The 19,148-nt window shown below is 44.2% G+C and overlaps 1 protein-coding gene across 16 annotated transcripts in view; it reads right to left on the reverse strand.

Annotated features, from left to right (window-relative positions):
• The window catches only part of NAV2 (neuron navigator 2), a 762,517-nt gene that overhangs the window by 42,659 nt on the left and 700,710 nt on the right, over window positions 1–19,148 (reverse strand). For all 16 annotated transcript variants that reach the window (XR_009545656.1, XM_060177031.1, XM_060177025.1 and 13 more), the window contains 5 exons: window positions 17,791–17,951; window positions 14,887–15,075; window positions 9,292–9,344; window positions 4,187–4,210; window positions 4,002–4,076 (listed from right to left, as the gene is read on the reverse strand). Coding sequence is in view for 15 of the 16 variants with exons in the window: in XM_060177031.1 (XP_060033014.1) it covers window positions 4,002–4,076; window positions 4,187–4,210; window positions 9,292–9,344; window positions 14,887–15,075; window positions 17,791–17,951 (502 nt within the window). In the remaining variant the exon portion in view is untranslated. The remainder of the gene's footprint in view (window positions 1–4,001; window positions 4,077–4,186; window positions 4,211–9,291; window positions 9,345–14,886; window positions 15,076–17,790; window positions 17,952–19,148) is intronic.

Genomic DNA, 19,148 nt, shown 5'->3' on the forward strand with positions numbered 1-19,148 from the left:
CTAATGATTTGACAGTTGTTTACAAAATTACAAGATTTCTGCCCTCACTATAAAACAGCAAGGGTAGGGTCTGCCCCACTCTCTGAAGGGGGGCTGAGTCATCTTACTCTCGAGGAAGACTGAAATGAGTGCAGCCCAGAATGTTCCCAGTTGTGACCATGAGCTGTGAGCTCAGACTGGCAGGGGCCCAGAGGTTGTATAAGCTCCTGTGTTAAATGTGAATAGATATGGGCCCTGGGTCAGATTAATGGGGTAAACAGTTCATTGTATTTACATACTTTCTTTGAGTTTGGGAGCTAGTCTCTGCTCTGACCCAGCTTTCCAGCCCTATTCTCAACTCTGACACCATCTTCCCAGGCAGTATTTTTAGAGCACCTGCATATTAGCTACCAAGCTGAAACAAAAATTACTTAAGTCATGGGCCCCTACAAACACACCTTAATAGACTTCCTACATTTATTCACCAGAAAACCCCTATTCTCATCTGCTCTATTCCTACTTCCTGTTTATTAAACATTTTTTCCTGCTTTATGTCTTACTGCCTTTCAGCCACCAAGTTGCAGATGCTACTGTGATACCATCTTTACCTCCCAGGGAAGATCTCACCAATGTGTCCTGGAACCTCACCTCCCCAGGGTCCTACCCCACTAGGGAAAGATAGAAACAGGCTGGGGGTATGGATCCACCTGCCAACATCCATGTCCAGCGGAGAAGCAATTACAGAAGCTAGAACTCCCACCTTCTGCACCCCATAAAGAATTTTGGCCCATACTCTCAGAGGGGAAGAAATGTTAGGGGAAGATGACCAGAGGGCTCTGAACTCTAATTCCATCAAGACCTGGAGAGAGAAGAGGGAAAAAGGAAAGACACTCAGAAGTAGCAACAGGTATAGGTGTAACTTATAAAGAAAGAGAAGGGGAGTCGGGCGGCAGCGCAGCGGGCTAAGTGCACGTGGTGTGAAGTGCAAGGACAGGTGTAAGGATCCTGGTTCGAGCCCCTGGCTCCCCACCTGCAGGGAAGTCGATTCACAGGTGGTGAAGCAGGTCTGCAGGCGTCTATCTTTCTCTCCCCCTCTCTGTCTTCCCCTCTTCTCTACATTTCTCTCTATCCTAACAACGACGACATCAATAACAACAACAATAATAACTACAACAATAAACAAACAAGAGCAACAAAAGGGAAAACAAATAAAAAAAGAAAAAAGTCAACTGCTATCTGTGACCTTGGAGAACTAATGCAGTTTCCAATGGAAGGAACGGAGACACAGCACTCCAGTGGTGGGAACAGTACAGAATTACACCCGTCATGCCATAATTTTGTAAACCAATATTAAATTACTAATAAAAATCTTTAAAAAGATAAAAAAAAATCATAAGATTTCAGTATAATTTCAGACCCACATACATGTGTGTTAATTCTTCATACCCAACACCAATGTCCTGTTTCCCCTACCCCTCAAACAACCACAATTGTCACAAAGTCTAAGAGACAGTTTGGTTACATGTTTTTTGTTTCTTTTTTTTTTTCTTTTGCAAGTTCACTTGAATAGCTGTCATTCTTAATCAGAAGAGTGGCTTCAAATCACTGGGCGGTGGCTGGACTAGAACTGGAGATGAGTTCACTGGGGTGGCTTCTGTGTCTGAATGTACATATTTAACTGCCCACCTGAATGCTGCCCATGGAGGAATCCCTTTGTTATTTTTTTTTTAAAGATTTTATTTATTTGTTAGTGAGAAACATAGGAGAAGAGAGAGAGAACTAGACATCATTCTGGTACATGTGCTGCCAGGGATTGAACTCAGGACCTCATGCTTGAGAGTCCGATGCTTTGACCACTGCCCTTTGTTATTTTTATGAATTAAATCTAAAGTGCAAAAGTCAGACTAATTTTTTCTTTTTTTTCTTTTTTTTTTTTTGGTGTCTGCACTACAAATCTACTGCTCCTGGAGGCCGTTTTTCCTTTTTGTTGTCCTTGTTGTTTATTGTTGTTATTAGTATTGTTGGATAGGACAGAGAGAAATTGAAAGAGGAGGGTGAGACAGAGAGGGGGAGGGAGAGAAAGACAGACACCTGCAGACCTGCTTCACTGCTTGTGAAGTGACCTCCTTGCAGGTGGGGAGCCGGGGGCTCGAACCAGGATCCTTACTCTGGTCCTTGAGCTTTGTGCCACGTGCGTTTAACCCACTGCACCACCACCCAGCCCCCTGAACGTCTATTGCTGACAGTGTTTCTGATAGTGTTACCTATGGCAGAAGAGGTGAGAAAATAAAGAATCATAAAACATGTAGTGGTCTAGTGTAGGGTATTAAAAGGTTTCCAGACATGTGAGAGCTCAGTAGTAAGTGGCTGTGAGGGTGGTTATCAGGTACTGAGCTTACAGTGGAGGCCAAGCTCTGCACTAGGGGCTTCCTATGCAGACTACAGAGACAGGGCTTCCTCAAGTAGACCCTAGCCAAGAACTACCTGGGCAAAAGCTGCAAGTGATTAACTCAGAGTACTGATTTTGCTTTCTACCCCGAGGAAGACAACCTTTTTATTTTATTTTATTTTATTTTATTTTATTTTATTTTATTTTATTTATTCCCTTTTGTTGCCCTTGTTGTTTTTTTTATTGTTGTAGTTATTGTTGTTGTTGTCGTTGTTGGATAGGACAGAGAGAAATGGAGAGAGGAGGGGAAGACAGAGAGGAGGAGAGAAAGATAGACACCTGCAGACCTGCTTCACCGCCTGTGAAGCGACTCCCCTGCAGGTGGGGAGCCGGGGTTCGAACCGGGATCCTTATGCCGGTCCTTGTGCTTTGCGCCACCTGCGCTTAACCCGCTGCGCTACAGCCCGACTCCCGGAAGACAAGCTTTTGAAGTCACTTTCACAGAAAGTAAATTGGGTTAGCAGTCAACATGCCTTCTGCATGTCTCTCACGCATAGAGCTGTGATCTCAGGGGGTTGTATAGGAAGTTTTGCTTCAGAGACATCTCAGCACTTTGCACACCTCATGCTCTACCTATGGAGCATCAGCCCTCACCATCTCATCACAGGGTTCTCTTACTGACCTGGGTGATGGGTAGCAGCCCTGCCACTGCTCTGATCCTAGGATGCCCACAACCACCACCTCACAATGAGAATGTTTTCTAAGCTAACTTCACCTTACCCCCCACCTGAACCTTACAGATGGCTTCACTACCTTCAGTGGGAAACCGGCACTCTCCTCCTGAGGGAGGACATCTGCCCTGTGACCTGACCCTGGAATTCCTCTGACCTCCCTTCCTTCCTGCTTCCTTCTCTCTTCCACTCCTATCTCTCTGCCGCATTCAAGCCACAGAGTCTAGTTACACTAAGATACGTAGAGTTTCCAAGCATGCTAAGCTCTTTACCATAGGCTTCTGCACAGATGAGTCTCTTGGCCAGAATGCTGTCCTTCTCTACAGAGTACTGATCAGATGACACCTCCTGGGAAGCCTTCTGACCTCTCCCAAGCTCACTAAGGAGTTAGGTGCTGCTTCTATACATTCCCACAGCAAAGTTGTTTTGTTGCTCTGCTGAGTCTGTGATGCAATACTGAGAGGACAGTGACTGTGCTTGCTTTGCCATTGACTCCACAGTGCCCAGGGCATAGCTGGCACATGAACAGCTCCCGGGCTGAATGCTGGTCAGCAGTGTTTCCTGAACACATTGTCCTGTCTGCTATAATTACGGTGCAGCTGGCGACTTACTGCAGAGGCTTAGATCCTCTATTTCCCATCAAGAAGACCATTTTCAGAAAGAGGAAGGGAGACAGCATTTCCTGAGCACTGACTATATGATCAGATACTGATTGCATGACAACCCTGTGAGTTAGCAAGAGTCATTCCCCAGGAGTTCAGAGGTTACAGAATTTACTCAAAGCAGAGCCAATAAGAGTTAGAGTTGACATCACAGCCACGGTGCACAAGAGCCTGAATCCTTTTGGTGGCGCTGCACTGTTCCCATGGTGTTTGGACCTGTGGCCCTGTATCTGGACTCACATTTGCCGTCAGCTGGGTGGTCAGAGCTGAGACCTTCTCCTGGGAGGCATCGAGCTCACGCCTTAGTTTGCGAATCTAAAAATGATAAAGGACAGTTAGGTGTATTGAGAGTCCACGCCCAGATTAAGCTAGAAATAGTGTCAAGGACAGTGAGAGAGGAAGTCCACTCAGTGACAATTGCTTACCTCTGACTGGCATTTTTCTTCTGGCTGTGAAGAGAACAGAAGGGCAATTAAGCAGGTTGCAGGACAAAGAACAATGTCACCCGACCTGGAGGACCACGTTTGGATAGAATAGGGCTGGTGACTAGTTTTTTCTCTACAATATTTGTTTGGATGAATTGATTTCATTAATCTGTCCAATCAGAAAGGTCAAATGCAAGAAGCTTCTTATTTCAAGAAATCACAGAGTCAGAACATTATGACCATTTGGGCTTCAAAGTGCTCCCTGCTCCCTGTGAACTGACTGATGGAGAGGTGCAGGAAGAGGTGGGGGGGACAAGGGGATGAGTCACAGAAGAGCTTCAGCTCTATCCAGTAAAAAGGACATGCCGTTGAAGAGATTTTTCTAGTTATGAATACTGGGGATATACATTATCTACAGAAAATGCTCCTTGTTCTTCTTCTTCTAGCGTTTGCCATGCTCCTTGTTAATCTGATTTCACACTGTACTGTCTGACAATTCTCTCTGAGTGACAGGTTAGCCCCCTGTCACTTTCTTAGGGTACTGCTGTAGGAGCAGGTCCTTAAAGTGTGGGATGCTAGAACCTGTCAGCTGGGCTGTGACTCCCCCCCCCCCCCCCCCAGCCCTGTGTTGTGAGAATGAATGCTGCCTTCACTTTCCTGTTGGCCCACCCTCTAGCTCCCTAGTTACCTGTGACCCGAGAGAGTGAGGCCTTCCATGTGGCCTTCCTGCCTATGGTGACACAGCTAACAGTCAGGAACTAATGGAGTAACTCCTCCCCTGGGGGAGCCCATGTGAATTGGGGGAACCTACTGGAGAGGGAAGCTTTCTCTGTGTCTTCAGGTTCCCACAAGGGTCATAAAAGACCCCAGCCCCTCCTACATTCTTGGAAATGTTGGCATGCTCCTTTTGGTCTGCTCCACCCCAGCAGGAGCACTTCCCCAGGCCAAAGTATCACTTTGAATGAAAATTAGTAAGACTCTTGTTTTGGCCTTGCTTCCTCAAGCAGTGTCTTAATCCAACTGCACTGATGATTTACTAATGATTTTACTATCATTCAAACAAACAAACAAACAAACAAAACAGCATCTGCTCTTGTCTACTTTTCTACCCTGTCAGAACTTAGAGGCAACTTGGCAGCTGGGGCAGAGGGCAGCTGCTTTCTGTTTTCTCTACCTTAACCCACTGACTGCCCCGCTCGCACTCCCGCTCGCACTCCAGATCCCACCTCCAGCCTCCTTCCCTACAGCCTGGTTTCTAAAAACAGCTACTAAAACTTAGGTACACTGGGGTCAAATTATTTCATATTTGTACTGACTTTGTAAAGTAAGCTTGTTTGTATCCTTCTGAGGCTCAGAGAGGTTAGGGAGCTTGCTTACCTAACTCCAAAAACTGGACAATCTCCTCATCTCAGCGATGCCCTCAGGAAAAGACTGGTCACCCTTCCTAGAATAATGTTCATCCCTCCCTCTTTGTTCATGCTTCCACTCATTTATCATCACCACAACCTATCAGATATTTACTAACTTTCTGTTATTTGGTAGACACTGTTTTAAGAACATGAATGCAGCTGTGAACGTGGCCAAGTCTCTGACCTTAGGCACTCACATTCTGGCAATAATAACATGTGTTTATTAAAAAGCATGCCTTGTGTCACTGACTGTTCAGACACTTTCTATTCATTACACATTTCATCCTCATAGCAACCCTCTGCGTAGGTACCAACAACATGGATTTCTATTCTGTTTTTGTTTTTTTTTTGTATTATCTTTATTGATAGGCTAGAGACAGTGAGAAATCGAGAGGGAAGGGGGAAACAGAGAGGGAGAGAGACAGAGGGACACCTGCAAAAGCTTTGGACAAAGCTTTTCCCCTGCAGGTGGGGACTGGGGGCTCAAACCTGGGTCCTTGCATACTGTAACATGTGTGTTTGACCAGGCGCACCACTGCCTGGCCCCTGGACTTCTGTTTTTGTAGGTGAGGAAACCGAGGTGCAGAGGGGTTAAGTAAGTTACCATTGGTCATGTACTATAGTTACAGTCTCATGGAAGCTTTCCAGAAATAAAGCCCCTGACTGAGTCTGATCCAAAAGAGAAAAGTTAACGGCAAGACTGTCACAGCTAACGTGTGAGAGGCCTGTCTGCCGGCTAAGCCACCCATAAACATCTAACCTACTTTGAAACCCCTCTAACAATAAGCCTGGCTTGCCTTTCCCCATGTCACCATGCCCACCAGTCTCTGGGGCTAAGCCTCTGTTCTCAACACCAGCCCTGAGAGATCATGTACTTTGTATCTCTGGCCCTGGCTGCTGCCGCTGTTCCGCTCCTCTGGGGATTCTCAGTGGAGCTCCAGGCCTCCCTCAGTTCAGGCATTCCCTTGGCAATTCAACTGCTGGTGAGTAAGAAACTCAGAAACCAGGTGTGATGCCAGATGAGGCCGCCTGGGTTTCTCTACATCAAAGGCGGGCAGTGTCCTTTCCATGGCAGTTGTTTAGTCTCATGCTTGCCTTGTCTTTGTAATGGAGACTGTGGGCAAATTTCAGCCAGAATGAACATTCTTGAATATCCAAGAATTATAGAGATTTCTGTGAAAATCTGATGCTCCCTCACTAAGAGGCTATTAAATACTCATCTACTAAAAAGTTCTTTGGTCTTAGAGGGTGGCAGCTTCAAAAACCACCAAGAGCTCTTTTTAAACAAAGAAGAACTTATTGAAAAAAGCTTCTCAGCATTCACTGAAGAATTTTATCACCACAAAGGGGCTAATAATAGATAAGGGGCCACATTAGTGCTTGGATATAATGAAGCCTTGCCAGATGTAGAGCTTTCCTTAGAATTAGCAGTTGACTCTAGCCTGGAACTATTTGAATACTAGACTATTTTCTTCAAAGTCTACACAAATGACCTCTATAGTCAGAGGAGGCATATTATAGGACAGTCAATGGTTAACTCGGAATGGTGGAATGTCAGGGGCTATACGGACCTCAAAGATCACCTTTTGTAACTCCCTGACCCCAAAAACAAAACTGTGAGATGCCCTGAGGTAAAGATTTTTCCAGTCATGTTGTGAGGAGCAAAACTAAGACCTTAGTCTCTGGTTATTCAGATAAATGTGGAATTTTTAAATTGTTATAGTCTTTGGTAATTTGCAAATACATGTCAACTCCAGGACAGTTTCACATTTCAGATAGACACACTATGCTTATGCACCCAGAACAAGAGCTACTGAAAGAGCCTACAAAAACTTGAAGGGGCTGTGGCTGGGAATTGCATGTGAATTCACCCAGGTAGAGAAGTTTGTGCTCTTTCCCTCCAAAGCTGGATGGCACAGGTGAGCCTTCCATTTTTCACTTTGGAGAAGGGCCCATGTCTTCTTTTTGACAAGAGCTTCTGGGACACCACTAGGGAAACACAGGGCTTGAATGCTGGGATGTCTTCCCTGACTGTCTCACACCAAGCCTGTGGCACTGTTGTTCCCTGTCTGTCGGTGTCCTGGGGTGCTCTATCTTCAGCAGCAAGCTCCTCTCTCCAACTAAACCATATCCCTGAGTTCAGCCTAGAGCCTGGAGTTACGTCATGCTGGTAAATGTTGCTGAAAAAGTAGATTTGCAAGTGCCATCCCCAGTACCCACAGCCTAGAGTTTCCTTCTGGAAAGAATTTAGTGAGGCCAGGAGGTGGCACACCTGGTTAAGTGCACACACTATAGCTCAGGGACCCAGGATCAAGGCCCTAGTCCCCACCTGCGGAAAGAAAACTTCATGACTGGTGCAGCAGGGCTGCAGATGTCTCTCTGTCTCTCTCCATCTCCCTCTCTTCTCTCAACTTTTCTCTGTCTCTAGTCAATAATAAATAAATAAATATTTTTTTTTAAAAAGAAGAGTTTAGCTTAATCACTGGTTGACAGCTGAAAGGCTATCTCTACATTTTTAAAGTAGATAACGTTCTCAGTAACTCTTCCTGAAGGTTATTTATATACAAAGTGGAAGCCAGGACCCTGATAAAATTTTAGACAAGTTAATGAACTGAGGAAAGAAGCATTTTTGAAGTTGGAGAGAGGAAGGGTGATTGGAAAAGAAGAACATGTTTCTAGGGCCTTCAAATCAGACTGTCTGAAATCACTGATGTCTGCTTCCTCACTTTAGGCCAAAGAAAGAAGTGCTAGTCTCTTTGACCTTTTTTTCTGTTTGCATTTTCTTACTTTCCATTAAACAAAGAAACATACAGTCTGATTCTTAAATGGCCTTTGCTTACAAAGGTCTATGTATAGTTTGTTCAGCTATACAGCCCAGAAGCCTGGCATTAGCAAGAACAGAATCACTAAAACATGTGTTTTTCATGGAATTAAAGGCTAAGCAATGCCCAGTTACCAATTAGCAGCAATGATATTTCCTGTAGGAAATCCCAAGTTAAAGTTAAGAGCCAAACACATATTGGGTTGCTCAAAAACTCATGATGCATTGTTGCTTAGGAAAACAGAAAAATCCATCATGACTTTCCTGACACCCCAAATGATAGTATATAAAACAATCATATGAATAATAAGCATCGCTGAACAAATCTGGTAGTGTACTTGGTTTGGGCTCAGCAGACCTCTTAGCAGTGATGCTTGTTTGCTTTGTGCACTACACGTCATATGCATTTTCAAATCCATTTTTAGAATATTTACTACATGTGACCCTATTCTAGGCACTGGGAATAAGAACAGAAAAGTCCTTGTTCTCCAGGAATTAGCACTGTAGTGAAACGGGACATCTCTAACATTTGTTCCTCACGACAGTTCCATAAGGTAGACACTGTTCTGACTTCCATTTTCCAGCTGAAGAACCTGAGGCTTTTCTTTTCAGCAGGTGGCCAAGGTTTCTCAGGTCTGCCCGGTAATCATTCCCAGTAACATTCTCCTTTGACAAAGAAGCCAGTTACTGACTTACTGCTTGGTATGTCATCACCCACAGCCATTTGTGACTTTCAGCTCATTTTCTCTACCTGGTCCCTCTACAATGGAAATACTTTATCTGGGAGAAATGCTTATGTTTTATTCCTGAGACACAATGATAAAGGGAATTCCACGTTCCCCGCTCATAGTGACATAGTGTTGGCTTGTACTTACTGTAGAATAGATTGATGACGTGCTGGAGACCAAGGAGAGTGAAGATCCATGAACTGTTAAAACAAAACAAGGTAAATTGCAAACTAGATGCTATGGAACAAAAAAAGGAGTGTGTGTGTGTGTGTGTGGGGGGGGGGATTTTAAGGATACTACAGGGCTCAGAACAACTTCGTCTCCCCTGACCCAGACTCTCCTGATTTGATGTTAGGTCAGCATCGAGTATTGGATAATTTGGAAAGGGAATCCTGACATACAGAGTCTTCCTTTGATTTTTTTTTTTTTTATCAAGCTAGTAGAATCCTCTTTCTTTTATTGTGGGCTAATAATCTTAGATTTAGAATCATTCCCATATGCTTTCAGTCCTCTCTCCTGCCCTCAAAGTCAATGGTTAGTTTACTATTTCTTTTCATGTGATTTTAAAACACTGCTTTTTTTTTTCTCACCACCCCTATCATCAAAGGTCTGTGTCCCCTTCCCCACTCCCAAAGATAAGCACTATAGTTCTCTCTCAGTCTTGGAAATAGGTTGACTTTTTTTTAATTTCACATTAATATACTCAATTCTCTTATTCCACATATGAATGAAACCATCCTATAGTTGTCCTTCACTTTCTTACTTGCTTCACTAAACATCATCTTCTCCAATCCACCCACTTTATCCCAAAGGACACAATGTCATCTAAACATGGATTTTTTTTGTCTAGGACTAAATTGACTTCTCTTTTTGGGAACAAGATGCTTTTTTCTCCCTGTCCAAATCTCCTGGACTGGCTCAGTGCCTTCTCCACAGAGTCTTTCTCCCTTTCCCTGATGGTTTCCTCCTTGCCTGGGCCCGTGTCGCTCCTTGACAGCTCTCTCTGCTGTCAGCAAGAGCTTGCTGCTCTGTAGCTGTCACTGCCCCAGCAATCAGCCACTTTCCTGAGCAGTGTCCAGAATTCTGGATTCTTTCCTCCATTCTTCTAGCCATGATTCTTCTAATCCATGCCCCACAGAAATCAGTTTAAGATATTAACAGTGGAGCCAGTGATGCACCTGGTTGAGCACACATATTACAATGTGCAAGGACCCGGGTTCAAGCCCCCAGTCCCACCTGCAGGAGGAAAGCCTTGAGTGTTGAAGTAGGTCTGCAGGTGTCTCTCTATCTCTCTATCTCCCCTCCCCCTCTCAATTTCTGACTGTTTCTATTCAACAAATTAAAAAAAAATTTTTTTTAAAAAAAGATGTTAACAGCCAACAATGATCGGCAGTATCAGTGTGTCCGTGGACTAGGAAAGTCCTTTCATACCCCAACTTAGTGTCTTAATCCTCCAGTCTAAACTTCAGTCCTATGATCTAGGCAGTACTGAGGAGGGAAAAGTTGAATGCGACATGGACCACCCTTCAATCACCCTGTCTCACTGATGTCCATGCCAGAGGTTTGCATGGGGCTGCTGGGAAATAAAATAAAAGCTTTTCTCTCTTAAATTTCTCTTTTGTAGATGCATACATCTGGTAGTTTTTGGGTGGAGGTGATTAGTTTTCTGTGTGATTAACTCCTCTTGCTCGGTGAATAGCAAAAACAAGACTGCGGGCCAAAGAAGGTGTCTTTGACTTCCAGAGCTGACCTCAAGCTGAATGTGACTTTCCAGAACTGTTGTAGTTGGCCCTCCTTCAAGTGAATTAAGTCTAGTCAGTATCTGGGTTGTGTGTCTTAGATACTTATGGACAACAAAATGCATGAGAGTTACAAAGCCAAAGAAGCAAAAGCAGACCAAGCATTTTCCTCCCTGTGCCTTCAGAGGCAGAAGGTACAGGGAGCCACAGAGAATATCTGGGTCATTTGGCCACTGAGCACTCTGAAACCCAGAGAGGTTAAGTGATCTGTCTAAGGTCACACAGCACTTCATGAACAGGATCTGCAGTGTGAATCTAGCCTTCACTTTCTCATTCTCACTCTACCAGCGGGTCTTGTAGGAGAAGCCAGTGGAAATGAGATGCAGGTTTTTATTTTATTTTACTTTATTTTATTTTATATTGGGGTGGGGTGGGGGAATAGAGATACCAGATGACTGCTCCATTATCTGTGGAGTTCCCTGGAGCTATATGTGGTGCTGGGGATTGAACTCAGGGCTTCACACATAGTTAAGCACTCAATTTACCTGCTGAGCCATTTCCCAGTTCTGATGGCTGACAGATTATCCTCTCAACCAACACAGGAAGCAAGTCCAAAGACAAGATACAGTGATGAAGGACCACAACCCACCCGAGACAAGGAAGGAGGCCCAGCTGTGACCAAGGCAAGCCAAATGTCAAGATAGGGTTGAGTATGGAGATTGAGGGCTGAGAATTAAGGGTTTAAGACCTAGTCTTGGCTGCAGAAAGTTGTCAGGTAGCTTCTTCTTTCTGCCTCACACTGTGTCATAAACAAACCAGGGATGGAATGGCTCTTGGGGAAAAGGATAAAGTAAGGCATGGCAATTAGAACAATAGCTGTCACTGACTGAGTGCTTATGATAAGCCCTTTTCAAAGTGATTTTACTCACTGCTCTCCAGGACTTAGCTCACCTAATCTTCACTGCAATCCCTTGAAGCAGGTACAGTAATTTTTCACATTTTCATGAACAGGAAATAGTCTGAACAGGGTCAAGTCCCTTATTCAAAGTCACAGAGCACATGATGGTGGTGCCAAGATTTGAGTTAACAGTCATAACTCTAGCTAGCAATACAAGTGCAATCCAGTGCTTCTTTATTAATAGGCTGCCTTGCTTCTGGAGTCCACATGGACTGACATAAAATGCACCGACTCTTAGAAAAGCTTGTTAAAATCACTAGATTCTTTTCTTCCCCAAAGACATCCATTCTAAAAATGCCTTCTGCACCACCCTAAATGTATGCTATTAAAGTAAACTCTGATATTTCATAATGCATTTGATAGAAATAAATTTGCCTGAAATAACTTTGCAAGGCTGCACCTGGGCCATGTCTGTACCAAATCTACTTATTTATGACTCTTGCTTCCTTCAAAATGGAAAAGTGCAAATTAAGTTCCACCAAACTCTCACACAGGTAATTGTGCTGAATCTCTATCCTGTTTTCAGTAAGTAAGAAAGCTAATCGATTTTTTTATTACTTTACTTTAGATATGAACACTACTTATGGTGGTTGCAGTCTGGGACCTCTGAGCCTCAGGTGTGCAAGTCTATTGTGGGTTATCTCCCCAGCCTTAAGCAATTCTTACAAGGAGGTTCTGTTTGGTCCAAATGTGAGATGTGAATTTTTTCCCAACTGTTGCTGCAAGGCAGGGAGCTTACAAATTCAAAGGGGGCAGGGGACAGGTAGGCAGCAGTCTTTACCCACTGGAATTAAAAAATACCTAATTGCACAAGCTTTCCTCTGTTTGTGTAATTGAACAGCTTTGACAGAAACAGAATCAGATGCCAAATCCCCAATAAAAAAGCTATGAGTTCAGAGCACATCAACGGCAGTTCCTATACCTTCCTCCCCCAGCTTGATTTCTACCTCTGTGCTGTAGTTCTCTGTCACCATGAATCATTAGGTTCACAAAAGTCTAGACACTGCTGGTGGACAAGCACTTTTAATCAATGTCACTTTGACATCCCAGATATTCCACAGTTGAGCTGCCTGACAACTTGATTCCAGATGGAATAAATAAAAGCTGCCTGACAGCAATGTAGTGATGGTTCTGGACCTCTATGAGGCAACGTGTGCTTGTTGGGACAAGTTTCAGTACTGACTGGAGCTCACTCAGGTACATACGTGGCGGAGAAGATGAGCACGGCACAGGAGACGTGCTGTGTGTGAGACTGTCGGGAGGGCCAGGAAATGCTCTGTGGTCATGCTTGGTCAGCACTCTGACTCCACAGATGTTCAGGACAAACTATCCTTCACCTTAGGGTCATTACTGCTGAGTAGCTGTAGCACTGACTTTTACCACTTAAATCCAGCCAAATACTCTCAGTAACCCAAGCTCCTCCCCTCCTGAGTCCTCTGTCCCAGCAGGTTCCCATATATGGATTTATAGACTTGAAGCTGCTGCCTGGATGCAAACGACACATAAATCAGGGCTGAGAGAATGAAGTTCTTAGGAAGATGAACCAGGAGGCCACTGCACTGCAAACTCCATCTTTAAAACTCTGATTGAAAGGAACGCAGGGCAGGAGCATCAAAACATCTTGCATTTCTCTCCCTCTTCACTTGTGGTGGAAGTTCCTAAGTAGACACCCCTTTGGTCTATCCTTCCTGGGCACTGCTGGGCGTGATTTCCCAAATCACTGGGGTAGGGAGCAGGAGCAGTGGGCAGCACCTTTGACGCACTTTCCTGTTCTGTCCCGTCACTAGCAAGAGAGGCATAACTCGGGACATGGGCTCAGTTTGCTCTAAGGAGTGATTCCACAGACACTCCAGAGAAACTACCCACCCCTTCACAGCAGAGTCAACATTCCCGCCACTATTACTACTGTTACTACTACTTTTTGTGCTAGGCCCTGTGGTTGGGGACTTCTGGTGGCCAGGGCACCTGTGCTGAGGCTGAATCTACAGGCTGTGACCTGCGAGAACTTTACTGGGTTGATTACTATTATCTCATTTAGTCTGTATATTTCTGTGAGCTGGGCACTATTATTATTATTAGGATTCTACTTGTGAAGAGTAAAGTCAAAGAAAAGTAATTTGCTCAAGAACATACACGTAGGAGTGGTAGGGCAGGAATATAAACCAACCATTAGTCAATGAACACTGGCTCTGATGTGCTATCAGTTCCATCATTAGAAAAAAAAAAAACAAGGGCTGGGGTATTAAGGGTGTTGTCCCTCTACAGCAGGGACACTGGCAAGAGAGGCATAATTCAGGGCATGGGCTCCATTTGTTCTAAGGACAGTGATTCCACAGACACTCAAAAGAAACTACCCACTTTTGATTATGTGCTACCTTCACTCACACTTTGAGCGAAGGAATAAAGGGAAAGAAAAGAATGGAGTCAGGAAGTTGGGAGCAAAGTTGCCTAAGATGTTTTCTTTCTCTCAGAATTCAGATTCAAATGAGCAATATATAAAAGTCTGATCAAAACAGTTGACTAACAAGCAAAGAAGGAAAAGGGAACAACTGAGTACAGACCTCGAGAAAAGGAGAAGGTTCTAGAGGACAGAAAGGCACAGCTGCTAGCACTCCTACCAAAGCTACCTGGATGCACCAGGGCAGGGAAGTGGACTTCCTTACAGCTGGCCCTGTGAAGATGGGGAGTTGGAAACTAAAGTTCAAGTGGACGCACACAAGACGCCCTGGGGGCAAAGGCCAAGGAGAGCCGCCTACACAGAACTCAGCCACTTGTAAGATGCACCAGAGCTCCTTTCAGCAGCCTCCTCCCCTCACGTTCCGAGAGGTTAACCTACAGCCCCACAGACTTGAGATCCAGGCCGAGAAGGAGAGCTGCAGAAGGTATCCAGGTGGGTTAACCTACAGCCCCACAGACTTGAGATCCAGGCTGAGAAGGAGAGCTGCAGAAGGTATCCAGGTGGGTTCTTGGGTCAACAAAGCCAACTGGACACAGAGGACCATTTGTCACACCACACACACCAGCAGACGACAGGTCTCTGCTTACCTTCTTCAAACCCATCCCGGAAAGAGCCTGAGCGGCTCATGGTTCTGCTCTTTTCATCCAGAGACATGGAGCTATTCCGGAAGCGGCTGTCTGTGTAGGGGTCATATTGCCCATCCGCATTGGAGAGGCTGTGGGTCCTCAGCATGGTCGGGTTGGACAAGCTCATCTGGGTGACAGTGGTGGGGCTTGCTGGAATGAAAGGGATGGAATCAAAGGTTGGAAGCTCATGTCTCTGTTCAGATCTCAGAAGGGGACGAAGAGAAGGCTGTTTATTATCAGCGACATCTGTTCCTGTCAACTTCTATCCTTTGTCTATTTTCTAAAAGGTAGTCACACATTGAGAGCTAAAAATAAGGGAGGGGAGGTGGGTCAGTTCCAAAGCAAGGCTCTGGGCCTCAGCTTTCCAACTTGGCACGTTCAGACAAGCCAGTGTCACCTTCCAGGCATGAGCTAATTACTCCCTGGGCTCATCTGGAACAATTTTCTCTAAAGCCAAAAACCTAAAATAGTCCAACCAGGCTTTTGATCAGATGGGAAGCATTTGTGCATGACAAGAGACTCTTGTCTCAAAGGATCATGGCTGGAAGAGAACAATACACACACAGGTCTCATTGCCTCAGATGCGGGACACTTAATAGTGGCGCCTAAAACGCTGCAAGGCAAGTGAGAGAAGCACATTCACCTTGGCCAAAGCTGGCTTTCTTATTAAAGTTCTGTTCATTTCAGTCATGTAGGCTGTTGTCACAACACACACTTGGTTAATTGAAAATGAAATGCCAAGGGTCCATGTTATGGCGTACCCAGTAGAGCATACACATTACCATGCACAAGGACGCAAGTTCAGGCCTCAGGTGCCCACCTGCAGGGGTGAAGCATCATGAGTGGTGAAGCAGCACTGCAGCTATTTCTCTTATTCTATTCCTCTCTATTTTATGCTGTCTTTATCAAAAGAAAAGAAAGAAGGAAGGAAAGGAAAACAAAAACAAAATAGCCACTGGGTATGGTAGAGTTTCCTGCAGGCACCAAGTCCAAGCTAAAATCTTGGTGGCAAAAAAAAAAAAGAGAAAGAGAGAGAGAGAAAACTAAATAGTTGACCCATCCAAAAACATCTGTGTACACATATGTTCTTAACAGCAATAGTCAAAACCTGGAAGCAACCCAGGTGTCCAACAACAGATGAGCAGTTGAACAAGTTATGGTATATGTACACAATGGAATACTACTCAGCTATGAAAAATGGTGACTTCACCATTTTCAGTCGATCTTGGATGGACCTTGAAAAATTCATGTTAAGTGAAATAAGTCAGAAACAGAAGAATGAATATGGGATGATCTCACCCTCAGGCAGAAGTTGAAAAACAAGATCAGAAGAGAAAACACAAGTAGAACCTGAACTGGAATTGGTGTATTACACCAAAGTAAAAGACTCTGGGGTGGGTGTGAGGGAGAATCCAGGTCCAAAAAGGATGACAGAGGACCTAGTTGGGGTTGTATTGTTATATGGAAAATTGGAAAATGTTATGCACGTACAAACTATTGTATTTACTGTTGAATGTAAAAAATTAATTCCCCAATAAAGAAATAAAAAAAGAATAAATGAGTAAATAAATAAAGTTAAAATGAGAGGGAGAAAGAAAAAAAAACTCAATAGTCGAGTCTCACCTGATTATAACTCACAGCAATCCTTAAAATTTCTTGTTTACTACTCACCATTTAGATTTTGCTGCCTCTTTAAAGAGTGAGATGAGCCAAAAGCGGCCCCTCGACTAGCTTTTGAGCACTCACACAGTCACCGTCACCCAGCCTCCCTCTGCAGCTCTAGTCAGGACTGTGCTCTCCTTCCTCACACTGTGGATAAAGCCTGCTGTCTAGTATCTTCAGTTTTCTCACAGTTTCATATAAAAGTTGGAGATTACTCCATGTTAGAGTCTGTGGGTGTCTTTGTCCATCCAAAAAAAATAACTCCTTATAAACTTTCTTCCTTGCCCATTATGTTAGCAGGAGGCATTCCTAAGAATACTTAATCAAAAACCTAATTTTTATTTCCTGCTTCATGAAGCAATGAGGATGACCAAATATAAACTAGTTAGGTTATAAAACCCATTTTCTCAGAGGCCTTAGAAAGAGAACGCATGACTCTCAAGAAGGCTGGTTCTTTGTTAAAATTCTTCTTTCTCGGGAGTCGGGAGGTAGTGCAGTGGTTTTAGGGCACGTGGTGCAAAGCACAAGGACCAGTGTAAGGATCCTGGTTCAAGCCCCTGGCTCCCCACCTAAAGGGGAGTTGCTTCACAGGCAGTGAAGCAGGTCTGCAGGTCTCTCCCCCTCTCTGTCTTCCCCTCCTCTCTCCATTTCTCTCTGTCCTATCTAACAATGACATCAATAACAACAACAATAGTAATTACAACAATAAAAAAGCAAGGGCAATAAAAGGGAATAAATAAATATTTTTAAAAATTCTTCTCTCTCTTTTTCTTTGTTAAAATTCTACTCACGCCTCACTACTATGTGAAAACATTGACCAGAGTACCAAGACAGTTTCTTTTCTGATAGAGGGTGAGAGACAGAGAGAGAGAGAGAGAGAGGGAGTGAAAGTTAAAGAGGGAGAGATACCTGCAGCACTGCTCCACCCCTGCAGGTAGGGGCCAGGGGCTTAAACCCAGGTCCTTGCTTATAATAGTGTGTACATTCTCTGAGTAAGCTACCATCCAAGCCCTCCAAAACACTCTCTGTTTCTTTTTTCAAATAAGTCTTCTGTATTCAAGCTACATGCTGATGGTTGATCAGGTGGTGAGGAAGTACTATTAGCTGGGTCACAGGCTATGACCATGTGTCTCTTTCAGAATATAAGATTAGTGCCTGACCCGTGCTACTGAACAGCACAGGCACTGCTAAGGAGGTACTCACCAAGCTGGGAAAAGTTGAATCTTGTTCCCGAAGGAGAAGTTACACTTGAACCAGAGGAAAAGGGGGAATTGGCAGCAGTGTCCTGAAGGCCTCCTGCGGAGTGGGACCGGAGCCATTCTTTTGCATCTTCTTGTGTGCGCAGCTGTGAGGTGGGAGTATACCTGGACAGACGGAAATCAAGCTGGGGTGAACTATGAACACCATCCATGAAAACGAACATGGTGGCGGTGTAGCTGACGAAATGTGTAAAGTATATAAGCAAAAATGATGCAAACAAAAAAACTAGATCACTACATAGCCTAAAAGTAACGATATTTCTCAAACCCCCCCCCCCCCTTACTATGTGGCTGCCTTTGGGGGAAATTGTAATTCCTTCCAGTTTAGAGGGAACAACATAAAGGGAGAAAGAGCTGTCATGGGCTATATCAGTAACATGTTGGTTCATGACAGTGTCATATCAAAGCCCCCTTCTTGACAGCACAGAAGCAACAAGACATGTTGCTTTTGCAGCTTTCAGTAAATTTTCATTAGATAGCGCATGGCATCCATATTCCAACACACAGGAAGTGGGCACCAATCAGAATCAGGCTAGCAAAAGCCAGATGTGTAAGGGGAAGCATTCCTATGTTCACTGCTACAGTTTAGCATAAACAGATTTCCCCAAAAGAAACCTCAAGTCATGGGAGCTATGCACAGGGGAAGGGCTCTGGGAGTTCTGTGATTACTTGCTGCAGCTGCTGAAGCTTCACGCCCACCTGATGATGTAAATACTTTTGTTCCCATTTTAGTCAGGGATGGTGAGGGCCTGGTTACATGCTTTGAGTTAAAAGTCTCTTTACACGAAGCCCACAGGCAGTATCTGGAATTTCCAAGGTGGCCATGTAGTCAGAGTTCCCCTGAACTTAAAACCAGATACGATGAGGGATTGGGGGTTGAGGGGAAATGACTGAGTATTCAATACAGAGAATTTTCAACTTTAAAGAGGGGTTACAGCAGTGGTGCTGGGTATGAGTGTGTGTGGAGGGAAGGGACTAGAACAGAAGAGTCAGCATCTAAGAGAGGGAACATAAAAATATCCCTTTCCTAATGTTTTTATTACAGTTGATGGATATGTAACTTTCTAAGTTACTTGGTAGTTTGAAGATAGCCCACCACCTAACCCTGTTCTGAATTTTTAAAAAACCAATTTTTAAAAGTCAGAATATTATGATTTTGTTAGGCTAGATTGACTCCAAAGATATAACAGCATGTTGGAATGTTAATATTTAGAGAGGTTAGCTGCTTCTTGGACCAACAGCACATCAAATGTCCTGTTTGATGACTTTGGCAACCAAGTCAAACTCCCATTATGAGTGGCC

Source organism: Erinaceus europaeus, chromosome 17 (assembly GCF_950295315.1).
Source record: "Erinaceus europaeus chromosome 17, mEriEur2.1, whole genome shotgun sequence".
Classification (NCBI taxonomy): Eukaryota; Metazoa; Chordata; class Mammalia; order Eulipotyphla; family Erinaceidae; genus Erinaceus; species Erinaceus europaeus.